Raw genomic sequence first — 23,968 nt, forward strand, 5'->3', positions numbered from 1 at the left:
AAGGTCTCATGTAGTCAAAACATTTGTCTTTTGCCTAGTTGAGGTGACTGAAATAGAAAGGAAAACACTGGAACTGAGTATGATCAGAACTTCTTGAAAATCATGCCAAAAAATCTAGGAAAGGGGTAAAACAGGTAGATGAAGCAAAAGAGTAAAGGGGAGAGGGAGTGGTAAGATGACTGAGAGATCTACCAGAATAATGCTTTAGATTTACTTGTGGCAGAACCATGTAGAAAAGGTAATATATTTTCAAAGCAGGTCTTAAATTTGAATTTGTATTACAGATCCTTTTTTTCTTCATATTTACAGCCCAGATGCCAAACAATTTGTATGTGTGTGCAAAGACTAGAACACAGAAATCACTACATGCATCATATGTAGTTCAGATGAACTTTTAGCCAAAGCTTGGTTTCAAATATTCCTAAGGATATCAATTTACACTTCTTGCAGTAATCTCAGACCTTTCTGAATGATTTTCATGCCACTGGATTTAACAAGTGAGAGAAAATTCAGGATAAAAAAATTACTAGAAAAAAAAAAAACTTTCACATTATGATATGCATTGATGGAATAATTCCTAGAAAAACTGTTCCAATAAATAGCATCAAAGGCAAAGTAATTTATATTTTCTAAAAACACTCTCCTGCAATAAAATAGCAAAAGATTAACAATAAATAAGTTCTGAATTGACTTGTGAAATATTTCCTTCATCAAATTTTAGAATATATTAACCAGTATAAACATTCTTTTGATAAGGTATAATTCATTGAATCTTTAAAAAAGTGATCTATCTGTATTTTACGTCCTGAAACAAACATACACAAAAGATATCAAGGTCTCACTGTTCTGTTTCCACAGCTACTAACATTTTCAGTAAGGTACATATTTTCTTCAATAATATTTATCTAAATTTAGCTTTTATTACATTGCTCCTGAACTTTACATTGCATTACTTAATCCCTATTTTTAGTTTTGTTTTCTCACTTTGAGTAGGTTGTGAATATGAAGATGAGATTAATGGCACACAATGTTTTTGCCTGAATTACTGAAGGGAATTCTTAGAACACTGCTCTGTTACTACATTCACTCTCAAGAAAGAGATGCTGTTACTCAGGATCTAAGGGTATTAATGGTGGTAAATATCAGAAATGGAGAAGAGGGTACAAGCATAGGGATAAACACTGCTAAGATCTTCTCTTTTCTTTGGACTCAGATATTTTAATCTTAGCTCTCCTATTTATTACCTACATGATGTTGAGCAAGTTTTTTAACTTCTCTATGCCTCATGTTCATTTGCAATGTTGATATAAAAAACCTTATAGGGTTATTATGGTTAAATTACATGACAAATGGAAAACACTTAGTGCCTGGCACACGGGTCATGTAAGAAACAGTAGTTGTCATATGTATTATTAGTCCATGAATTCTTTGAAGCTGGGGATTTCATCTTCTTCATTTTGTATTCCAAACACTGATCACAATGCCTATCAACAAATACATAAATACAACTCTGGCTCCAGGTTTTGTCCATCTGTGCCCCTCTCCTACCAATGCAAAGATTTAGATCCAAGTAGGGAGAGGAATCTGAATGGATTGTGGCAACCTGAGGTACCCTTACCTTGTCACAGAATGAACCAACAGATCAAGGCTCTTTGTCAGTTCTCCCTATAATTGGTTCTAGAGATCTTGAAGACGTCTTTGCCAATTCAAGATTCACATGTCAGATAGTGTGCTAGTGTCTGGGTCTGAGGGAAGGGAAATGTATGAACAATTACCATACAATGGGATCCAAGCAAAAGCAGATGTATACTATCAGACAGTTGATTTCACAGAAGAGTGATGCTCTTAGGACGGTGAGAAAGGCCTCCCAAGTAAGATGATGTTAGTATTCTGTCCTGAAGGGCATGAGGTCTCTCCTGGGCTTTACTGGTTTCTGCATTAACAGGGCTGATATTTCCTACTTTAACCATTGTTCAGAATTACGACCATGTCTTTGGCATCAAGTTTCAGTTCATCCTTTTCTGTTTACCCTAGCTCTGGTCATGTTTCTCACTTATTTTCCAGCACCTGAATTTAACCTCTCTGTTCTGAAAACCAAATACGGGCTCTTGACACCTGTCTCTCAGGTTTCAATCCCTGGCATTGTTTCCTGTTCTTCCTGAATGAATGGCCATCTCACCTCTGCTCAGACTTGGGCCATCGTATCTATTGCCTGGGCTGCAATTTTCTTCAGAAAATGGATCTGAGTCTGTTCCAAAGGCAATGCAGGTACCAAAAGTTCTAACCACTGAGAAGAACACAGTAATCACTGCAATTAGGTAACTGGGTCCTCAGTCACAAATTATATTTACAGAGTTTGCCTAGAATTTAAGAGCTCTGTGTCATCACAGGCCTGTTTTATTCACCAATAGTCTGTGAAAAGATCCTTCACTCCAGTGTCCCATGCAATGCTGCCTCAAGGCATCTATCAAGCTCCAGTTGAAGGCTGATCCCAGCCTGGCCCACCCAAAGCCCCAGAGCCTTCCCATCAGATCTGGTCCTGGCCTGGCCCTGGGGCATGAGTCTCTCTCTGTCTCAAGTCCACAGCTGTCCACCCTCTCCTGTATTCAGCAATAACTCCCAGAAGCTCCAGGATCCAAGCTTTCTCAGGAGGGAAAGGCAGTCTGGAAGAAACTAGATTATCCCTAAATTATCATTTTTTCCAAATGAAAGCTGAGCCAGTAACCTTAAAGATAAACTTCTGATAACTTCAAAAAACAAGTTAATATGAATTTGAACAGATAGTGGAATTTATCTTTCATGTATTCAGAGTGTAAAGTATTAAGAACATTATGAAGTAAGAAAGATGCATAAAACGTATTTGAGAGACCTGGAAATCATCTATGAGTACATATAAATTATTAGAAATTAGATATTTTGAATCATAACCAAAATTAAATGTAATCATTTTGAATTGGGACATGAACTTCAAAGCCTCATAGGATTTTCAAAGAAGAGAGAGAAAATAGAGATTATGTTCCCATCACTATTATTTCATTCCAATGAAAGCCATTAGCACTGAAGGGGCTTTGAAGCCAAAAAATTTTTACTCTCCTAAGACTTCAGTAGACAAGTTGGGAGAGAGAGAGAGAGGAAAGCAGTGATGGCAAATTTTTATCAAAAAATATTTAAAATATAGTAAAAATATGAGCATTTATGATAATGAATACATAGAAATATTTGACTGGATTTGCTGAAGTCTTTCTGTAATGTTAGCTGATGCCTTCCCATCACTAATTATTCTAGTCCATGTTCTTTTTTACTTCTCACATACACATTCTACAGTAATTTTTCTCCTGAATTTAAGCAACAATTACTTATTAAGAGGTCCCCTGCACTCTCTTGTAGATTATAAATATATAAAATATTTCTTTTTTCTAGGAAGACATACTCATTCTTAAGGTAGCACCCAACTTGCTCTAATGTATAAATTAGCAAACAATGTACTCAGCACCATCTCTTGGGCAGACTTCTTAGTTTACTAAAAATAAACACATTCAATATTATTCCTCCATCTACCTGAAGGAAGTGTAGTGATTTAAATGAATGTAACACTATTCTGGCAAGGAAAAATATTATTAAAAAAAAAAAAAAGTACAGGTTGATAGCAAAATTCAGCTTCCCAGGCTTTAGAAAATGAAATTTGAATATAACAAAGAGACAATTCCTATGAAATTTATGTTCTAGCTACCCAAAACAGCAGATAAAAAAGACTTCCAAGTAATTCTTCTAACAGCAGAGAGACCTTCTGAAATGTAAGCAACAACACTGTTTTTGGATCAGGGAGACATATTCCCTCTTGAAATCATTCATACTTACCACCATGCATAGAACATGAGAAAAACTATCAAATATTTCAATGCTTAAAAAGAGATCTTCTCCCTTGTGGATCACACCCCCTTTATCTAGTGTATGGATGAGTGGAGGAATGGGGATAAAAACTAAAGGACAAATGGGGTGGGATGGGGGGATGATTTGGGTGTTCTTTTTTCATTTTTATTTTTTATTCTTGTTCTGGTTCTTTCTGATGTAAGGAAAATGTTCAGAGATAGATTGTGGTGATGAACGCATAACTATGTTATCATACTGTGGACAGTGGATTGTATATCACGGATGATTGTATGGTGTGTGAATGTATTTCAATAAAACTGAATTTAATAAAAAAAAAGAAAAAAGAAAAAAGAAAAAAAAATCTGCACAGCTGTAAGTATGAGAAAACAAATTATCTCCCAGATTTCTAGGGACAGTGTAAATTGGTACAAGTTCTATGGAGGGCTATTTGGTAATATCTATTAAAATTTAAAACTGTCAAAAAAAAAAAAAAAGAGAGATCTTCTCTTCTCTTACAGGAGTTCAGTGAGAAGGGTGAAATCTATGAAAGTTGCACATATTCTTGGATGTCTCTTGACTCCTGGCATGATTTATTGTTTTACTTCTGCACAAGACTCAGGGGAGCAATTTATAACTCACTCCCCCCACATTTTCAGGTATCACTTTCCACTACCGTAGTATTTAAATATCACACAAATGGATGTTATTTTCCTACTTTACTGAGGTTGGTTAGTTTTTGTTTCTGTTTTTGTTTTTAAACTGGGTCAACCAATGGGTCCATTATGCCATTATAAGGTTTTAGGAAAAATGATGGGTGTTTAAAAACTCTAGTTGAATGGATGAATGGATTAGGACTGCACGAATGGATAACTTTGCCGTGAAATGCATAAACATGGGCGTTATGCAGGTTCACACATAAAGTACCACCAGTTCCTTTCTATACCATCATGCTCCTCCACATTTCTGGATACCACCTCTACTTAGAGTTTCTTGACCAGTGACCCTTTTTGCCCATGGAGCAGTAAGGGTAGTCACTGAGTGTTGCTTTGGGAAGGAGGAAGAGAAAGCTGCTGTGCACAGCTCTGGGTAGAGAAATTCTATGAGACCGGCAGGAAGACTGTGGCTCAGGTTTCCCTCTTAGTGGGGAAAGTGAAGATGACTTTCTAATTAGCCAGAGGGAGGGAACTTGGTGAAATATGGGAGAGAAACAGGCAGCGACAGAGGGCAGACTAAGCAACCAGACAGTATTGTGTGTCAGCTAGTGCAGAGAGAGGAATGCCAAGAGGGAGGAAGAAGAGTATCAAAGACAAATGCCCCTACTGCTAAAAGTGCCATAACTAAATACAACAAATGTAAACTATGGACTATAGTTAGCAGTAATATTTTAATATTCTTTCATCAACTGTAAAAAGGTAACACACTAATGCAAAGTGTCAACAATAAGGGGTATATGAGAACACTCTATTGTTTTGCATGACTTTTCTGTAAACCTACAATTTCCCTAATTAAAAAAATTACAATAATTAAAAAAAAATATTATGCTAAGTGAAAGAAACAAGACTCAAAATACTACATATTGTATGATTCCATTTATACAAAATGCAAATATAAATAAATTTATAGAGCCAGAATTAGATTGCTGGTTATGTAGGGCTGGGGAGGGGTAGAGGAATTAGAGGTGACTGCTAAGGGGTATGGATTTTTCTTTTTGGAGTAATGATGAAAATGTTCTAAAATTGATTGTGATGATGAATGCACAACTCTGTGATTATATTAAAGGCCACTGATTGTACACTTTGGATGGATTGTATGGTATGTGAATATATCTCAATAAAACTGCTTTAAAAAAAGTGTCATGACTGAAGTATATTTGAGAACAAGGGCATCAATTTTTAAAAACTCGAGGTTGTGGTTTTTAAAGTAATCATGTTACATACTTTTCCATAGAGACTAGTTGTTAGAAACCTGCATGTTAAGACAAACTTCCGTATGTCAAATCTTAACTCCAACCACTATTATGGGTAAAGCCTATTTTTGAACTGCATACTCATTAAGAGGAGAGGCTTTGGAATCAGCAGATCTGGGTTCAAGCCTAGCTCTGCCTCCTTGCAGTTGTGTGACTCTAAGGAAATATAAAAATGAATAGAATAACAACAATATCTATCATAGGATAATAGGATTATATAAGAACAAAAATACAAAGCATCTGGTACCATAAACATGTCAACAAATGGTTATTATCAATAATGACAGTAATAACAAGCTGGTCTCTCTCTTCACATAGCCAATGTTGTTTATTTAATAAAGCCACTGCCAACCTAGAGAATAATGCACATTGCCCGAGGAGGGACAAACAGATTTGAGTCTTAGGTATGAGCAATAGAAAACATACAACCCCAGAAAGCCTGCTGCCCCAAGTGCTCAAAACTAGCTACTCTGCACTTATATCAGTTACAGAATCATTGATGTTAATGTGCTCCCCTTTTAAAATGTAAATGTGTTCTTATTTTCAGTTATCCACAGTCCAGTGTGAATTACGCTGATCTGATAATCAGTGAAGAAAGCTGCAATTGAGTAGTCAAGAAAAAGAAATGGAGATTTGATTGGGAGAAGAGATCAGAAGACCTCTGGAGACTGGTACCCTTGGCAAGAAGAGAACCTAGAGAAGGCACAGAAAGAGGGATGCTGGCTTCCACAGTGCAACCTGAGTGAGATAGGAAATTGGTCTCTGAGTACGGGAGTGACATAATCTGGCTTATATTTAAACAAAATCATTCTGTCTACTTTGTAGGGAAACACAAGGAGATCAGCTGAGAAGCTACTGCAACAATCCAAGTAAGAGATGTTGGAAGACTGGATAGATTTGTATCAGTGGATGGAGATCATGAGAAAAGATGATCCAGGAGATATAATGAGGTTAGAAATAACACAATTTACTCCAGATTGAATCCAGGTTGTGAGAGAGAGGGAATAATCAAAGATGACTTTTAGGTTGTGGGCCTGAGCAACTGAAAATGTGAAGTAGGCATTTACTGAGATAAAGAAAACAGTGGAAGTTAAGGCTTGGGGTGGATGGAAGATTAGGTGATTGATTCTGGACACGGCAAGTTTGAGAAGTGTATTAAATATCTAGGAGGGCATTGGGATATATGACTCTGGAGTTCAGGTAAGAGTTCAGGTCTAAAAATAAACTTGGGAGTCAAAACTGTAGAGAATATAGGGATGAGGTAACTATGCCAAGTAGTGGAGACAGAAAAGAGAAGCAATCCAAGAAATGAGTCTTAGGGACTTCAGTGTTTTGACCTGGGGGAATGAGAAGGAATCAGAAAAAGAGATGAGGTAGCAGCCAGTGAGATGGCCAGGAAAACCAGGCAAGTGTGATATTTTGGAAGCCAAGAGAACAAAGTGTCTCCATAATAAGAAAAAGGTAACTGTCAAAAGTTGCTTGGAGGTAATAAAATGAGAACCAAGAATACTGGCAATGTCAAGGCAACTGCAGAGACTAGGAAGGGCAGTTTTTGAGAGAGGTGGGAGCAGAAGCCTCTCTAGGGTAGGTTCAAGAGCGAATGGGAGGAGAGAAAATAAAGACAGTGAGCATAAAAAAACTCTTTGTAAAAATTGAGGTCTAAATGGAAGGACAGAAATGGAACAGAAGTCAAAAAAGGAATTTTTTTTTTTAATGGGGAACAACAGCATGGTAAAATGTAAAGGAACACCCAATATTTTAACTGAATTATTGGTTAATTTATATATTCATATGTTAATCTAATAACTTGAAATAAAACATCAATGTTTTAATTATGAAATGGACATAATGCAAAAAAAAAAAAATGAGTTCTGCAACTAAAGACAATAAGCATTCACATGGAGCCTTGCTTCAGGGCAGGAGGAAGCCTACATTTCCTAACATTTTTTCCTTCAGCTTTTACAAAGAAGATAATTTCTTATCAACAAATTCTGATGTCATAGAAAGCTTTTCAAAAACAAAGCCTCCACATTATTTTTATTGTCTCCAAAGGGTCATAACTACAATGGCTAAATTCTGTGCAAGGCTTCTCACACTGAATGTTGAACCCAGGCCTCATTTTAAACAATTAAAGCCTTTTAAACAGCAGAATGAAAAGAGTGCATCACTTAAAAGTTAATGTTAAGTCTACTCAGTTCCTCTCAGTGCTCAAAATTATAAAACTTCAATAATTTAGCACATTCCCTATATAATTGCATTCTAAAACCTGATTTTCCCAAAGTCCCACTGGAACCTTAATCATTGCTCACAGGTTGCCAAACTTCATTAGATGAAATCCTGCTGCTTCTAACTGTTACTATCATGAAAATAATAGACTTTAAACTTTTATTAACCTAGATAATATTCAATCCAAGCATCACTCTTTATTTCAACAAGTACTGTCTTTCAGTGTCTTTTTATTAAACATCTGAACATTACAATCATTTTTCTTGGAGGTGTTTTCTCTTTATAATTATATAATTCTTAAATTTTAATGACTAGATTTTGTCCTGTACATATTAAAACAAACATTTCAAAATAATTTGTCACCTACTACTCAATATTAGCGCAATTCACACTAAGTGAAAAATAATGACTATTTTTTTCAGTCTAAATGATTATGCATTTTAGTGGATCCTTTATCCTATTCTAATTAGGTTAAGTTTTCTGAATTGGATTTCCTTATTATTGTTTATAGGATTAGGCAGTTACTAGAAGTCTGTAAAATAACCTCTTTTTCTTCTAGTCTCATAATGATCTAAACTATTTTTATTGAACAGAACACTGTCTTCTACAGTGTTTCATCAAACCTTCGCTCCATCTTGATGGGCTTTCATTTTCAGCAATTTTTTAAAAATAATCTTTAGCAATTTTTTAAAATAAATTAAAAAAAAAATCTCTCTCTCTCTTCTTTTTTTTTTTTTTTTTGTAAAACACACGTATTAGTGCTGACTCTCCAGCTACACTGTAACTAAGGCCAGGGGCCCAAAGAGAAGAAACCCTGGTTCTTGTCACAAAACCACATGGTTTTAGAACATTCCACACAGCCGCTACAAGCAGGACAGGGGACAAATACTGATGGCTAGATTATAGCTAAACTCTGTCATTCTCACATTTTTAAAAGACATTTAAAGTATCAAGAATATTGCCTCAATTTTCTAAAGAAAATTCCTGTTATTCTACAAATCTAAACTTACGCTGCTCAAAAGTGTTAAAGCATTAGATCCATGATAAAATACTGACAATACAGCTTCTGACCACAGGTAACCAGTTGCTTTAAAATATACAGTGCTTTCTCCACTCTTGAATCAAACAGGATCGCACATATCTCAGATCTTGTTCTTGGTCAAAAAGGATAAAAGGGACTGAAAGAAATTCTCTCAGTTGGCAGTGGCTGGGGTGTTGGAGGGATGAGGAGATGTTAGCGAGAGGGATCCGGTATCTTTGTGTTTCATTAAAACCCTGGCTTGACGGGAAAACTTGCCCATAGAAATGGTACATCCGCCACGCAGGCCAAAAAGTAGATTCTCCCACCGCTTCTTAGAATAAAGAAACTTATAGTTCTCTTTCTCTCATGTTTCTGGCCACAGTCATCTTTCTTCCCTTCTTTTGCATTAACTATTGTACTCTATTCCAATCACTTAATTTTCTTTTCTTTAAAGTCTGAATGCCAAGAGTAAAAGCCCTTAGGAAGTTGTCCATGATTGTGTGCCAATTCAATTCAAAATCTATATAGATTCTTGGACCTCTCAAGATGAGAATGTGATTTGATTGACCTACTTTTAGTTTACTTTTTTAAAATAAGAAGGATTGAGTGAATTTGAGGGTGAACTGAATTCTAATTCCAAATGTTGGAAATGGGATCCCAAGTGTTTTTTTTATACAGCTGAATGAGTTGAGTAGTTAACATTTGACTGGATAGATGCTATTGCATGTTCTGTTCTTAAAGTGCTTTGTAGGGAATTTCATTCTGAGCACCTACTATACTGGCAGGAGATCTTTAGAGCCCAGTGGCTCTACCACTTGAAACCGGAGTCCTTCGAGAGAGAGCTATGGAAACTGACAACCAAAATACAAGATAGAAATGCTGTAATGACTCATGAAGAGAGTGTTGTGCCATCACAGGTGAGAGGGCACTTATTTTGGAAGGAACAGTGATTCATTAGGAAGGGTGTCACAGAAGAGATGAAAGAAGACCAGGCATTCATAGGGCCAAAAGGTACTATGGAAAAAAGAAAAGTTTGAGTCAAAGTGAAGGAGCACACATGTGGACGTCCAGGTAAAGCTAGAGGGTAAACTGCAGTCAGGGTTGAAGCACCTTGTACACCCTGGAAAGAACATAATATGACATCAAGAGTCGCATGAACCCATTGGTGCTTCTCAATAGTGAGTAGGAACAACACAGAATTCCATCTATTATTTTCTCAAAGATTTCCATGGAGAGACTCATACACCTCTACTATGTTTCATTACTGAAGCCAACTGCAAGAATTTCTTTCTGAGAATTATAGAAATATCCTATATAAAAGAGTAAGTACTTCTCCTAAGATGCATGATCCTTAAAACATTCTAATGTATTGCTACAAACTTGCAAAAAACCCTTTTACATTGACCTTAGACAAATAATAATTTATGTCAAGTGAATAATACCTATAGCATGTTTTTGAACTATATACATTTTGACAAGAGAGCAGGTTGGTGAAGATTTCCAAGGTTAACATGGATGGGTTGTTGCTATTTTCATGGCTGTGTGTATATGTGAATATTATATTTAATGTTGTGGAACTTTCCAGCTGTGTTTTGATCAACTAATATGTATGTCTGGGATTTTTAGGTGAATGAATGAGGATTATATATAATAAGCAAATAACTTTTCATTCTTTATTATTGGCTACCATATAAACATTCTGAAAGGGTTAATCAGTGGAAACTTAAACTCCAGTCTACAAATCTTAAGTGGGATGGTATGTGAACATATTGAAATTTTCTCACTGGAACTGCGTAGTCTAGCACATTGGGTTGTAAGAGAATGCAATAAACAAGCACAATTCTACACTCAAAAAAATGTCTGTATCAATCTTTTCTTCATGACTTATTTTCAGTGAGTGTTCTCCAATAGTGCAATTATGTATATATACCTCTAGCAGACTGTGTGCCAGTTTCAAAGCTCCACATTTTAAAAAGCAAGCAGTCCCCAGTATACTTTCTCCGCCAGTGTTCAGAGAAATCCCAACCTGTTACACAGTAAAAGGTTTACATGTTATCTTTACATGTTATCATTGGTAAAAAGACTATTTGGTTAATTAATATTTTCTTATCTTCCTTGTCTGAATGTTATCAACTCTAACATATCCTAAAACTAAGTTGCTGTATTTTTTTTCCAAACTGACAGATTCTGTAGGATTCTCATTTTTAAAAACTTAAAGAAGAGGATGAAAATTTCCCTTGGAATAGGGAAAGGAAAACTTTCTTATGAGTTTTTTTTTTTTTAATCTTTTTTTTTTTAGGGGGTAGAGGAGTTGGTATAACTTTTGAATAATTTATTGAGGAAAGCAGAAGTATCTTGCATTTGCTTGACTTCTTCTGCCAAGAAGATTATACTAAATAGTTAAAAAGTAATAAAAATGTTAGGAAGCAAATTAGTTGGAATCACAGGCAATATAGAAGCATTACTGGACACTCTCTTGTGGGGTGGATGGTGGCCAGGTTGTGCTGTATCTTAAAGGATTTAAGGGCAGCTTGCACTAGCCACACTTGGCTAATTAAAATTGACTCCACTCATTACACTTTCTTCACAGGAATCCATTTCACAGACAGCACTGCTATCTATGTTCAAAATTCTTCAGGGTAGCCAAGTATCTTACATATACCAATCCAAGTTTTGAAATTTCAGTAACAAGAGCTTATCACAAAAGAGCAGCTGCCACTTCCAAAAATTAAGCCTCAAATTGGGACAGACTTAACTGCGGAAATTGTGTGACATTTCCATAGCAGTAGGTGTTGAACAGAACACACAAGAAGAGTGTTTTAATGTGTAAATTTTGCTTATGTATTTTCCTATTTACACCATTATTTGGAATTTGGCAGGGTGGAATACTGAGGAGAGCTAAATACATTTCAGAGTAAAGATGCAAAACTCAACCAATTTCTGTATCCAAGCTTCTCCTTTAAGTAAATAATATGAAACAAGCAATAAAGGTTTGTCTTTTGTTTCTGATTATAGCAATAAAAGGGGGCAGGGGCAAGAGAGGCTTAAATTATCGAATGAACAGCAAATGTTCCATATTCAAGAGGAAGAACTGCTCCTCATATGCTCACAGAAACATTTTTCATGAATTCATGCCTTTCTCTCTCCCTTTTCTGACTTCCACAGACTTACAATCTAAGCCATACAATTTAACATTTAATTTTCTTATTCTATATTCAGGTACACTTCCAGCAGTATTAAATTCGTAAAGAGATTTACTACTCAGAAGCAAAAACCATTTACTAAAATTTCAAGTACCACATTGGGTATACAGTAAGTGCTCAATGAACCTCGGCTGAAATGAGTTCCATTCATCTAAACTGAACCCAATCCCTTTGGAGATGGACAGCAGTGTGTTCACATCAAAGGCAGAAGAAGACATTCTTCCCATCTACTTTTTTTTAATGTTAGAGGCAGGCAAAAGTCAGGTTCAAAATATCCATGATATTTCTTATCATTAAACCTAATAATTTTCCAAAAGGGTATAATCTTTACACGTTCAAAATAAAGCAATATCTAGTTTCAAGTACCCCAAAATGTATATTTGTATTTAGATGTGTGTATGTGTGTAATATATATATATGTACATATATATTGTGTGTGTGTATACACAGTACACTTCACCCACTCTGAAAGTCATTAAAGGAAACTTTACTATAACCAAACATTTTTCATTAACAATCCATTTGGCCCTACTTTTTAAATAGGTAAGTCTTGTATCTGACTCCTAAATAGTACAAGATATCTATATTTTTAATTATACAAGGAAAAATATACTTATATTTCAGTCCCTGATAGCTACCACTTTCTCCCTTTCCCAAATTTAATGAATCATTAATTTACCACTTCATGTATCCTTAATGTATAAGGTATCATAAGAGACATATAGTAGATAACAAAAAAGGTATTATACTTGAAAATTATCTATCAAATTTCCACTTTGATTTCCACAGCCTTTAACTGAGGTTCCTGATTCCCAGTCTCACTCTGTTCTATCTACCCTAAAATATGATACCCGAGTTATCTTCCTAAAGTAAGGACAGCTACCTAAGTCATTCCATTGCTCAAAATTGTTCAACAGATCCCAAAATGCATACAGGATAAATTTCAAACTCCAAACCCACTGGAAGTTCTACCTACCATTCAAGACCTTTTCATCACTATACAGCACTCCCACTTCCTCTCTCCCTCTGACATCACAGTCTCATTTCCATTTCATGCATGTGTATTATGCCATCTTTTTTGCCACTAATACACTTTGTCCCCACGGTGACCCCTGGAGCCCTAGCCACCCACCCTGCAGGTAGACATCCAACCCCATCTCCTCCTAGAAAACTTCCCAGAGATGACTTTAGTCTACACCCCCACACAATTCACAACTCACACACTCATACTCTGCAAACTCTGTCATGTATGAGAGGTACTTTTTTTTTTTTTTTTTTTATCTTCATTTTATTGAGATATATTCATATACCACGCAGTCATACAAAACAAATCGTACTTTTGATTGTTCACAGTACCATTACATAGTTGTACATTCATCACCCAAATCAATCCCTGACACCTTCATTAGCACACACACAAGAATAACAAGAATAATAATTAGAGAGAAAAAGAGCAATTGAAGTAAAAAAGAACACTGGGTACCTTTGTCTGTTTGTTTCCTTCCCCTATTTTTCTACTCATCCATCCATAAACTAGACGAAGTGGAGTGTGGTCCTTATGGCTTTCCCAATCCCCTTGTCACCCCTCATAAGCTACATTTTTATACAACTGTCTTCGAGATTCATGGGTTCTGGGTTGTAGTTTGATAGTTTCAGGTATCCACCACCAGCTACCCCAATTCTTTAGAACCTAAAAAGGGTTGTCTAAAGTGTGCGTAAGAGTGCCCACCAGAGTGACCTCTCGGCTCCTTTTGGATTCTCTCTGCCACTGAAGCTTATTTCATTTCCTTTCACATCCCCCTTTTGGTCAAGAAGATGTTCTCCGTCCCACGATGCCAGGTCTACATTCCTCCCTGGGAGTCATATTCCACGTTGCCAGGGAGATTCACTCCCCTGGGTGTCTGATCCCACGTAGGGGGGAGGGCAGTGATTTCACCTTTCAAGTTGGCTTAGCTAGAGAGACAGGGCCACATCTGAGCAACAAAGAGGCATTCGGGAGGAGGCTCTTAGGCACAACCATAGGGAGGCCTAGCCTCTCCTTTGCAGCAACCGTCTTCCCAAGGGTAAAACCTGTGGTAGAGGGCCCAACCCATCAAACCACCACCAGTCCCCTATGTCTGTGGTCATGTTAGCAACCATGGAGGTGGGGTAGGCGAATACCCCTGCATTCTCCACAGGCTCGAGAGGTACTTTTATATGTATCTTTCTCTTTGATAAAGGTTCAGCAGACCACTAAATGAATAGTCTCCCTAGGGGAATATTTAGCATTGGAAGACACTCAATAAAGAATTGATTTCTGTCTGTGTCCTCACTATTGACCACTAAGAATATTAAAATGGTCTATCTAGAAAAGTTCATGGTTAACTTTTAAATGGAGCAATTAGTGCTCTTCAAATAAAATTTTAAAAATAGCCTAGATCTGACAAATAATGAAAGCTTTTTTTTTCTGAAATCACACATAAATAAATCACTGAAATGATAAAATATATCTAAATCTTACATAACAGAAAACAAAAGTCTGATTCTAACAAAATATACATGGAGAAAGAAAATGAACAAGAAACGGGTCCAGCAAGAACATGTAGCAGTTGACACAAGGAAAACTATTATGTATTATGTGCCTGAGTCCTAGTAAAAGTCCGTTTTGAAGGCTGGCTCAGTTATTCTCCCACCTGCTGATGGATTTGTACTTTTGGACCAACTCCAAGACTTTCTGACCTCCTGAAGTTCCTCTGGCTTGCAAAGACCATATGAGGTCAATCACTCTAGTCCATATTCATCCTTCTAGCATTACTCTGAAACTGGAACTGCCCTGAGAAGAGGAGAGAGGGATGGGAAGGTTTCCAGAACCTTTGTCCTGTGGCACTGGCTTTGTTTAGAATAGCATGAAACTTGCCAATATCCCTACCTTAAGAAAAATCAACTAAGATTTCTAGAATCACGAGGCTGGCCTAGATCTGTGGTTTTAAACCCTGGATGCACCCTGGGATCACCTGGGGAGTTTCAGAAAACGATTCATGTCTAGGCCTCACACCCACACATTATGATCTACTTCATCTTGGGTAGGACAATACGTTTTAAAATCATCAGTATGTTTTAAAATTTCCCCAAGTAATTCTAAAGTGCAGGCAGGTTTGGGAACCACTGACCTAAATCAATGGTTATCCACCTTTTTTGCACTGAAACGAACATGACAACATTATCACATGCACAATACATGTACAACACATGTACAAAAAGTGTATTATACCTGAAAATTATCAAATTTCCACGTTGATTTCAACAGTGTATCAGCCTTTAACTGAGGTCCTAATTCCCAGTCTCACCCTGTTCTATGTACCATATAATATGATACCTGAGTTACCTTCCTAAAATAAGGACAGCTACCTAAGTCATTCCATTGCTTAAAATTGTTCACTAGATCCCAAAATGTATACAGGATAAATTTCAGACTCCAAACCCACTGGAAGTTCTACCTACTATTCGAGACTTTTTCATCACTACACAGCACTCCCACTTCCTCTCTCTGTCCAACATCACAGTTATTCCTGCGGGCAGACCAAGATTCTGCTCAATTCCCCTTGTACCAGTGAGGTACCACCCTTATTTTTCCCATTGAAGAAAACATGCAAGTGGGTGAAATGTTATTATAGAACAATTTTTAATATGATGGCAATGTGATGGAAAGCCACAAGAAGATCTAGAAAGTTCTATATCTGGTCAGCATTTTGTTATTCTAAGCAAATAATTAAGACTCTGGTTTTGACCATGATCTCTACTAAAAGTACAGTCATTTTAAACAGCAACATTTCCTTTATTGCTACCCAAGGTACTAAGTTAATTAGTTCAGAGAAATGTCTAGTACTAAGACCCATATCTTTAGGTAAATATATTGGAGCTTTACTATGCAAGAAACAAGCAGTTCAGTCAGTGACAGTGAAGGAGTAGAAAATAAAAAAAAGGTAGTAAGTGCTAAAGTAGAAGTTAGAGGGAAAAAAGGAAAGAATGATATTCAAAGAGTGGAAACATATCTGTAGTATCTGCTATGAATATTTTAATAGACATCCTTCTTTCCTACTAATTAATAAATTATTATTTCCAAATATATAAGGCATCTATTTCCAAGGAAACTTGTAAAATCAATTTATCTTGTTAATATATTACATTAATTGATTTGTGCTTATGAATAAGGCCACAAAATTCATATTAACAAGTACCCTGAATAGTAGAATTTACTTTAATATCTTGGTGCAAATAGCAGAAGTAAAAAATAAAAGACAAGCTTCCCATTTTAATATGCTGGAATTTTTAGAAAGAAAGTCCGTCAACCCATACTTTTAAAATTATGCTAACTACAAAGCCCTCAAGATTATATTAAATTAACACAGTAAAAATAACTATTGATATCAAATAGCATCAAGCCCCTCCTTCCAGTGTTCATCAGGATGTTGAGCAAACTTGAGTTTATTTGATTATTTTAAATTCATACTTACAGGAAGTGAATTTGAAGAGGAAACAGCAATGAAGGAAGGAAAGAAGGAACGAAGGAAGGAAGGAAGGGCAGGAGAGAAGAGAGAAGAAAATAAAGCAAAGATCCTAAAAGAAGAGCAAGTCTTCTTTTTCTGCTTTCAACTCCTGTGAGGATTTCTAACACATGCCATGCCCTATTCCATTTGAATTTAATTCAATTATTTGTTGAGCATCTGCTATGTGCAGGAGTAAGTTAGGTGCAGTACATCATTTATGGGATTAATGAAAAGACTGCAGACAAACTATAAAGCACCCACATTCACATGATGCAACTGCACTACCTGTCATGTGCCTGGTTTCCAGAAAGAAGTGCCTTGGGTCATAAGATCATTTCCAGCTTGACTAGACAGGACCTAATCCAACACAATGGCTTTGACTGGCTAAAATACAGTCTTCATGGGCTCAAGATACTGTACTTCATTTCTCATGGGCTCAAGATACATTTCTCTTTACTGGCCCTCCCCACTCTGCTCTCTTCTCCTCGCCACCCCACACACATTCACTGAATTGATTCCCTGGCCCTCCTGGGACACATCAAAGCCTCAGTACTGCCATCTCATCTAGAATTAAATGCTCACTCATAACTGTTCCTGCCCCTACACATGCAGGATCAATCATGGGGGCTTTATCCTTCACACATAGTTGGTGTTCAGATCAACTGGATTGCAGACATCACAAGTACTAGAGCTCTATACGTCTATGCACTGTGGACTTACTAGTGCCCAGTACAGTGCCTGGCAGACACCGGGCATTCAGTAAACAAGTAATACATAAGAAGTTAAATGTGGTATGGATGGACCTATTCTATATCTGGATCACAGCAGTTGTTACATGACCATAGCCTTTATTAAAATTTCCAAGACAGTACACTGAAAAGGGTAAATTATGCTTTAACTTAAAAAAAGGACCAAAAAAAGCAGTATGGGAGCACATGGGAAAAGTCATAAAAGGGATCTGCAAGAAAGCAAATGAGACTGAAATGAAGCATCACATTACATGTGAAGCAAGTTACTAAATTCCAAATGGCAAACCAATTTCCTAGGAAAGGGGAAAAAGGCTCAGGCTCTAGAATCAGAAGGAACATATAGCCTAACAGCTGTGTGATGTCAGTTAAGTCATTTAATGTCTTTGTGCCTGAGTTTCCTTATCTGTATAATGTGTAAAATGGAAATAGCTACCTCAAAGATTTTGGGCAAGGAAGAAATAAAAAAAAACGTACATAAAATGCTGCATCTGGTAAACACTGAATAGATGATAATTGAAAACAAAACACAAGCACGTCTTCTTAATCAAGTCTCTCCTCTGAGGTCCTCTGTCCCTGACTGGGGATGGGGGTGAGGGCTCCATTTCTATGCTATGGTTTAGAGAGAATGGCAAACGGGTAGTCAAGCAAAGCTACCAGATAACTCAAGTCTTTCTGGAGTAAGGGGAATGGGGAAACACATGCAGCTCATACTTCCAGAAAAACTTGAATTTTTGCCAGAAGCAAAATTCCCACAACATAAAATTTTAAGCAAAGTTCCAAGTATCTAGTCCAGACATGAGAGCAGAAATGAATTCATCAATGAAGTGTTTATTCTGGCAAATTTCCCTGAGCGGAAGCAGCCATAGTCTGCATAAAAAGGAGAGAGAAAAGGAATAAAAAATCTTCTACTCTGCAAATCAAAAGTAATTAATTTTCTAAATGGAGACTAATTATTTAGTGTTTTGGGAAAAAAGCATGAATATTTTATATTCACGGTTATGATTTGTTTTCTGAGGTAAACAGACCAAGCTGAGAGTCACAATATATTGGATTTCATTGACTCTCTACACAGGATAAATTAAGAAATTAATTTGCAGAAGAGTTGAGCATAATTTGTAGATAATGTGGCTCTTAAAGCAGTAAACATAACTAAAAACTTCAGAATCTGATTCACTGCATATTTAATAATAATATTTAAATATTTGAAGTTAATGTGCTTTGTTGCCCTGTAACTTACTTAATTCAAAGATTCTGAATTCACATTACATGAAAGAAACTATCCCTTAAAAAGCTCTTAAAACATCTGCCTCTCCCTCAATGACTCATAGTTAAGCCGCCTTAAAGGAAAGCCACAGAAATTTATCCCATAAGATATACCAGTTCAGTGGGTCAAGATTAAACAATAACTAGAGTTGTGCAGGTCATTACATTAGTAAAGTTCTCCACCTAGTAGAAAACATCTCAATTATTTTAGAAGGTCCATATTTACTTTAGTTACCTTGTGGTCATCTTTAATATCTGCATCCCTGCAAAATCTCCTTCAGTTGAATAACATTGAATTTTGAGTTACTCGTGCAATTTTTAAAAATCATATGATTTCAGCAACAGAAATCAAGTCCCTATTAAAACTTTGTTTAATAATGCAGAAACTTTGCTTAAATTTAAATGTCAAATTAACTCAGTGGTTGTCAAAGTACAGACTGGACCAGCAGCATTGCCATCTCCTGGGAATCTGTAAGACATGCAGATTCTCGGGCCCCAACCCAGACTCATTGAAACAGAAACTCTGGAGGTGGGTCCCAGAAATCTGCAGTTTAACAAGTCCACCAGGTGATTTTGATACAAATTAGTTTGCGAATCCTGATCTAGCTAATTCTGGCAAAAAAAGAGTTGAGGATGCAGCCCAGTCTTAACAGAATTATTGAAACAGATGAACTCACAGATGTATTTACCAGTTCTCCCATACCTGCCCCAACATAATTTCTCTCTTTAGTCCCAAGTGATCACTGCAGTAATTTGGAAACAAAGAATTTGTTTTTCAGTCCACATACTCTAAGGATAATTCTTCTATTTGAAGAGTTATTTCAGAGAGAAATAATTGATCTGTATACCCAATTCAAATCACAGGACATGTTTGGGCACAGAAAATGATAAAGTCCTGATCACCAAGACATTCTTAATTGTCAAAAATGAACTCTGCAACTTGTTCCTGGATAATGGTAAGAATGGCAGTCTAACATTCAAGTTGCTTGGGAGCTGTCATCTTGCATAGGAAGTCTCACTCAGTCGACTGACCTTTATTGAGCATCTAATATATGTGCCAGGCCTCTGTGCTGACTCCAAAGATTGACGATAAACTGCAACCACATATACTATGGTTGGTGTTGAGAGAAAAATAATTGAAGTACAGGCTGAATTTCTGATTCATAGATGACATGCCCCTGTTTTTCAAAATGTGCTCCCACAAGATTAAGACATTCATTTCATCTGAGGATACTGGTACCATTGGTCAGCTGGTGGGCAATGTAAAAAGCCAACTTTGTTAGAATGATGGAAGGACACAAAAATGGTCACCTTTTGAGTTCTAATACAGGCTACATTCAAGGTCCTCAAAGAAGCTTTTGATATTCTTAAATAGCTAATTCAATTCTTTGCACTTAAATTTTACATCATCAAAGAGTTTACATCATCAAAGAGTCCACTGAAATCCACACAACCAAAACCAACAGGCTACAAATAATGCTTCACTCAGAAAAGCTTTTGAAAAGGTGGTATATCCATACAACGGAATGAAATACTGACACATGCCACAACATGGATGAAACTTGAAAACATTATGCTAAAGGAACAAAGCCAGACACAAAAGGCCACATATTGTATGATTTCATTTATATGAAATGGTCAGAAAAGGCAAACCTATTTAAACAAAATGTATATTACTGATTGCCAGGTACTAAGGTCAGGGGTAATGGTAAATGACTGCTAACAAGCACGAAGTTTTTTTGGTGGGGTGATTAAAATGTCCCCGAATTAGATAGTGGTTAAGGTTGCACAACTTTGTGACTATACTAAAAACTGCTGAATTGTACATATTAAATGAATAAATTGCATAGTATGCAATTTATAACTTAATTTTTTTTCTTAAATCACTTGGTAATATACTTAGGGCATGTGATTTTGATGGCATACGATGCTCTACTCTCAGGTTTATTTCCCTACTACAGTGGAATTTACTTTAAATAACAGTTTAAGTAGCAAGGGACCTGGCTTTGTTGTTAAAATAGATACATGATAAAAATGTAAATTCAACAGGTGTGTATTTGATCACCACAGCACTTTTTAAAAATGTCTCCCCCACTTGGATATCAACTGTCCAGTTTTAGAGTCAACCAGGTCCATAAGTTCTAAATGTCAAGTGCGTGTATCACATCATCCCTAAGCATTTTTATAAAATTCTTGGAATTTAAATTATGTCCAGATATCTGGCAGGCTATAGGAAATTATTACCTTCTACTCAGTGCAATCCTCTGTAAGAATATGAAAATGATTTCTGTTTGTAAAGGTTACTGTGCCAATAAGAGCACCATCTATTAGATGAAATGTAGGTTACTATCTATTTTATTAAGAACAAACCAGAATAAAAAATTGAGATCCTCTGACTGAAGAGTTTAATATGTGTACTCGCAAACTGAGGTACAACAGTTTCTAACTTTCAGAGAAGCAAAAGCTAATGCCTCCAAACCTATTACATTCCATCATGATTAAAAATCATCATGAAGGAAAAAAGACATTTCTTTAATTCAAGGCAAAAATCCAACCTCACAATTCTCCTGGGAAATGACTGGAAAACTGGAATCTGCATCCCAGGTAAATAAATATTCTAACTGGCTATTTCAGAATGCAATTTCAGTTATTAAACGTGTAACTAGGGAGGTGAATGAAAAATGAATCCATGAATAAATATATCAACCTGCAGCTTGCTGACTATGGCAGCAGTAGCAAAATGTTGATAGAGATTTTGATTGAAACTTTTTTTTTTTTTAAGTAGCTGCCCGAACTTGAATGTGACTAAATTAAAAGTCCAGAAAAACTGAAAATTCAGGTTGGTGCTTGTTCCTGTTACTATCTTTCAGGTGCGTGCGTGTGTGTATGTGTGTGAGAGAGACAGGAAAAGAGAGACAGAGAGGGAAGGGGAGACAGAGAAAGAGAGACAGAGATAGCGAGAGAGAGATTAATTCACATCAGACCTATATTTTACATTTAAGCCCACACTGCCCGTGGCATGAAAACTGACAGCAAAAATGCTGTATGCCATTTACCTCCGCATCACGATTGTATTTATGGTTATGTCTTTATCTTATGTGTATCTAAAAGGCTCTTCCAACACTTTGCGAAAGAGAAGAGCGGCGGGGGAAGGGACCATTATAACCTGGCCTCTCTTTTTCTGGTGACCGGAGCACTTATCCCCGCGAGGTGGGGAGGGGTACAAATCTCCCACGACGCTGGCATCCATCCTAAGGCCACCAACACCATGGGACCCAAGTCGGCGGTACCTTCTTCCTTGCTAAATGGCGGCAGCAGCAAGTAGCTATTACACTGAAATCTCCCCACCCCGGTCCCACCGACCGCGGAGAGGAAACCCCGCTGAGGTCTTCTCACTCACCCAGGCGGCACACACAGAGCAGCTGAATGCAAGCGAGGAAGCGCTTTAGGATTAGCATTTCCAGGCGGTCCGGGCCCCTTCACCGCGCGGCTCCTCTGCTTCTCAGGATTGGGAGGGAGGGGGCGCGAAGGAAATGTTCTTTTTTTATCCTCCAGTGTATGAATTGGTATGATGTGTATGTGTGTGTGTGAGAGAGAGAAAGAGAAGCAGATGAGTAATCGAAAGAGAGATGCTTGACGGTCGGGGAGATTGGGAGCCGCTAGCAGAGGCGTAAGTCGCCAGCGGTTCGGGGGATTTATCTGCTACGCCGCTAAGGCGGCCGCGGTGTGAGCGCTCGGAGCGCAGCGGCGCCAGAGTGCTGGGGTGCGCGCTCGGGCCGGGCTGTGCGCGCCGCGGCGCACGGCGGGGGCGGGGGCGCAGGACCGCGCCGCTGGGGGCGTGTCGCGGACCCGGGTTAGCGCGCAGGGAGCCGAGAGTGCGAGTCCCAGTTAGCAATTCACTTGCCGACAGCGCTCCCGCTTCCCCGGCCAGTAGCTTTACTGCCCTGGAGTTAGGGGAACTCGCTGAGGTTTAGAATCTTCGCGCAGAAAACGCGTAGACATTTTCTTTGGAAGCGAAGAGGGGACCAGACCCTCATTGTCCCGCTCAGCCAGAGGTTGACCTTTGCGGTTCACCCTTGGAAATGTTTTTTCAGTGTATTGTTATCTTCCCTGCAGGTGCTAAGTGGGTCCAATAAGAAAGTGGTGGGGGCGCCAGCATAAACTAGGTGTCCCTCCCCTCTTTTTTTCCATTCCTCAGATCATCACAGTGTTTCCAAACCCTATCACCTCTAGTTGACTCCAAATAATCTCCGGCGGCGATTGTGACCGGTCTCCCCTGCCCGTCCCCAAGACCCCAATCAAACCATCCTACTGTGCACAGCTGCTTAGACAACTTTCTAAACTGCAAAGGTCCTCCCTAAGGAACTGCCAAGTGCTTCACAAGGGTTCTGAATGGGAAGACTTTTTAATTGTTTGATTAAAAAGTATACAAAAATAAATATACGCCTTCTCCTGCCTCAGAACTGGAAATGTCATGCTGTATGTGCTTGTTTTTATGGTGGTCTCTGTAACCAGTCTGTGAGTTCTTTGAAGGCAGTGAGTTTGCCTTATTTATTATTATAACCATAGCTCCTAGCACAGTGGCAAAAAAATCAGATGTTCCCTAAGTGTTTACTGAATTAATTTGAAACCTAACTGAAATGATGGCAAAGTAACTGGTGGTATACTCAGTGAGCCTGACTCCACACACCTGACAATTGTGCTCTTTTCAAGGATTTTCACTTACATGGTATCCTATTGCTGTTAGTACATTTTTCTCTTTATATGAGAGCCAATTTGGAACCTTTTATGTGTCTGCAGTAAGGCACACAAAGTCAAGCTCTTGAATTATCCCTTGCATTCTTAGCAACAATTTAATGTAGATATCTGTATGGTGGGTCCTCCTATGTCCTGTTCTTCCCTCAAAAATAGTATTTTAGCTTGAAAAAGCTATAAAGAAAACTTATTGAAGACAAAATTGGGTTCTGAGTGCATTTCAAGTGTTTCAAGTGTTACTACCGGTTCTCACTACTTTTCCCAGCCTCTAAACACTCGGGTAAATGTGCAGAGCTAATAATGCACTTCGATATTGCTTCAGGAATTAATAGCCATGTAATTTATTTTGGATCTATCTAGAGGGTTTATTCAGGAACACATATAAATTT

General features: G+C 37.5%; 1 protein-coding gene across 1 annotated transcript in view; it reads right to left on the minus strand.

The window, feature by feature from the left end:
• Positions 1-22,578, minus strand: part of PTPRZ1 (protein tyrosine phosphatase receptor type Z1) — a 198,544-nt gene extending 175,966 nt beyond the window's left edge. The window contains exon 1 of the mRNA XM_037837758.1: positions 22,225-22,578. Within this exon, the coding sequence (XP_037693686.1) occupies positions 22,225-22,282 (58 nt within the window). The 5' untranslated portion in view covers positions 22,283-22,578. The remainder of the gene's footprint in view (positions 1-22,224) is intronic.
• Between the last annotated feature and the right edge of the window lie 1,390 nt (positions 22,579-23,968).

Source organism: Choloepus didactylus, chromosome 5 (genome assembly GCF_015220235.1).
Source record: "Choloepus didactylus isolate mChoDid1 chromosome 5, mChoDid1.pri, whole genome shotgun sequence".
NCBI classification, from domain to species: domain Eukaryota; kingdom Metazoa; phylum Chordata; class Mammalia; order Pilosa; family Megalonychidae; genus Choloepus; species Choloepus didactylus.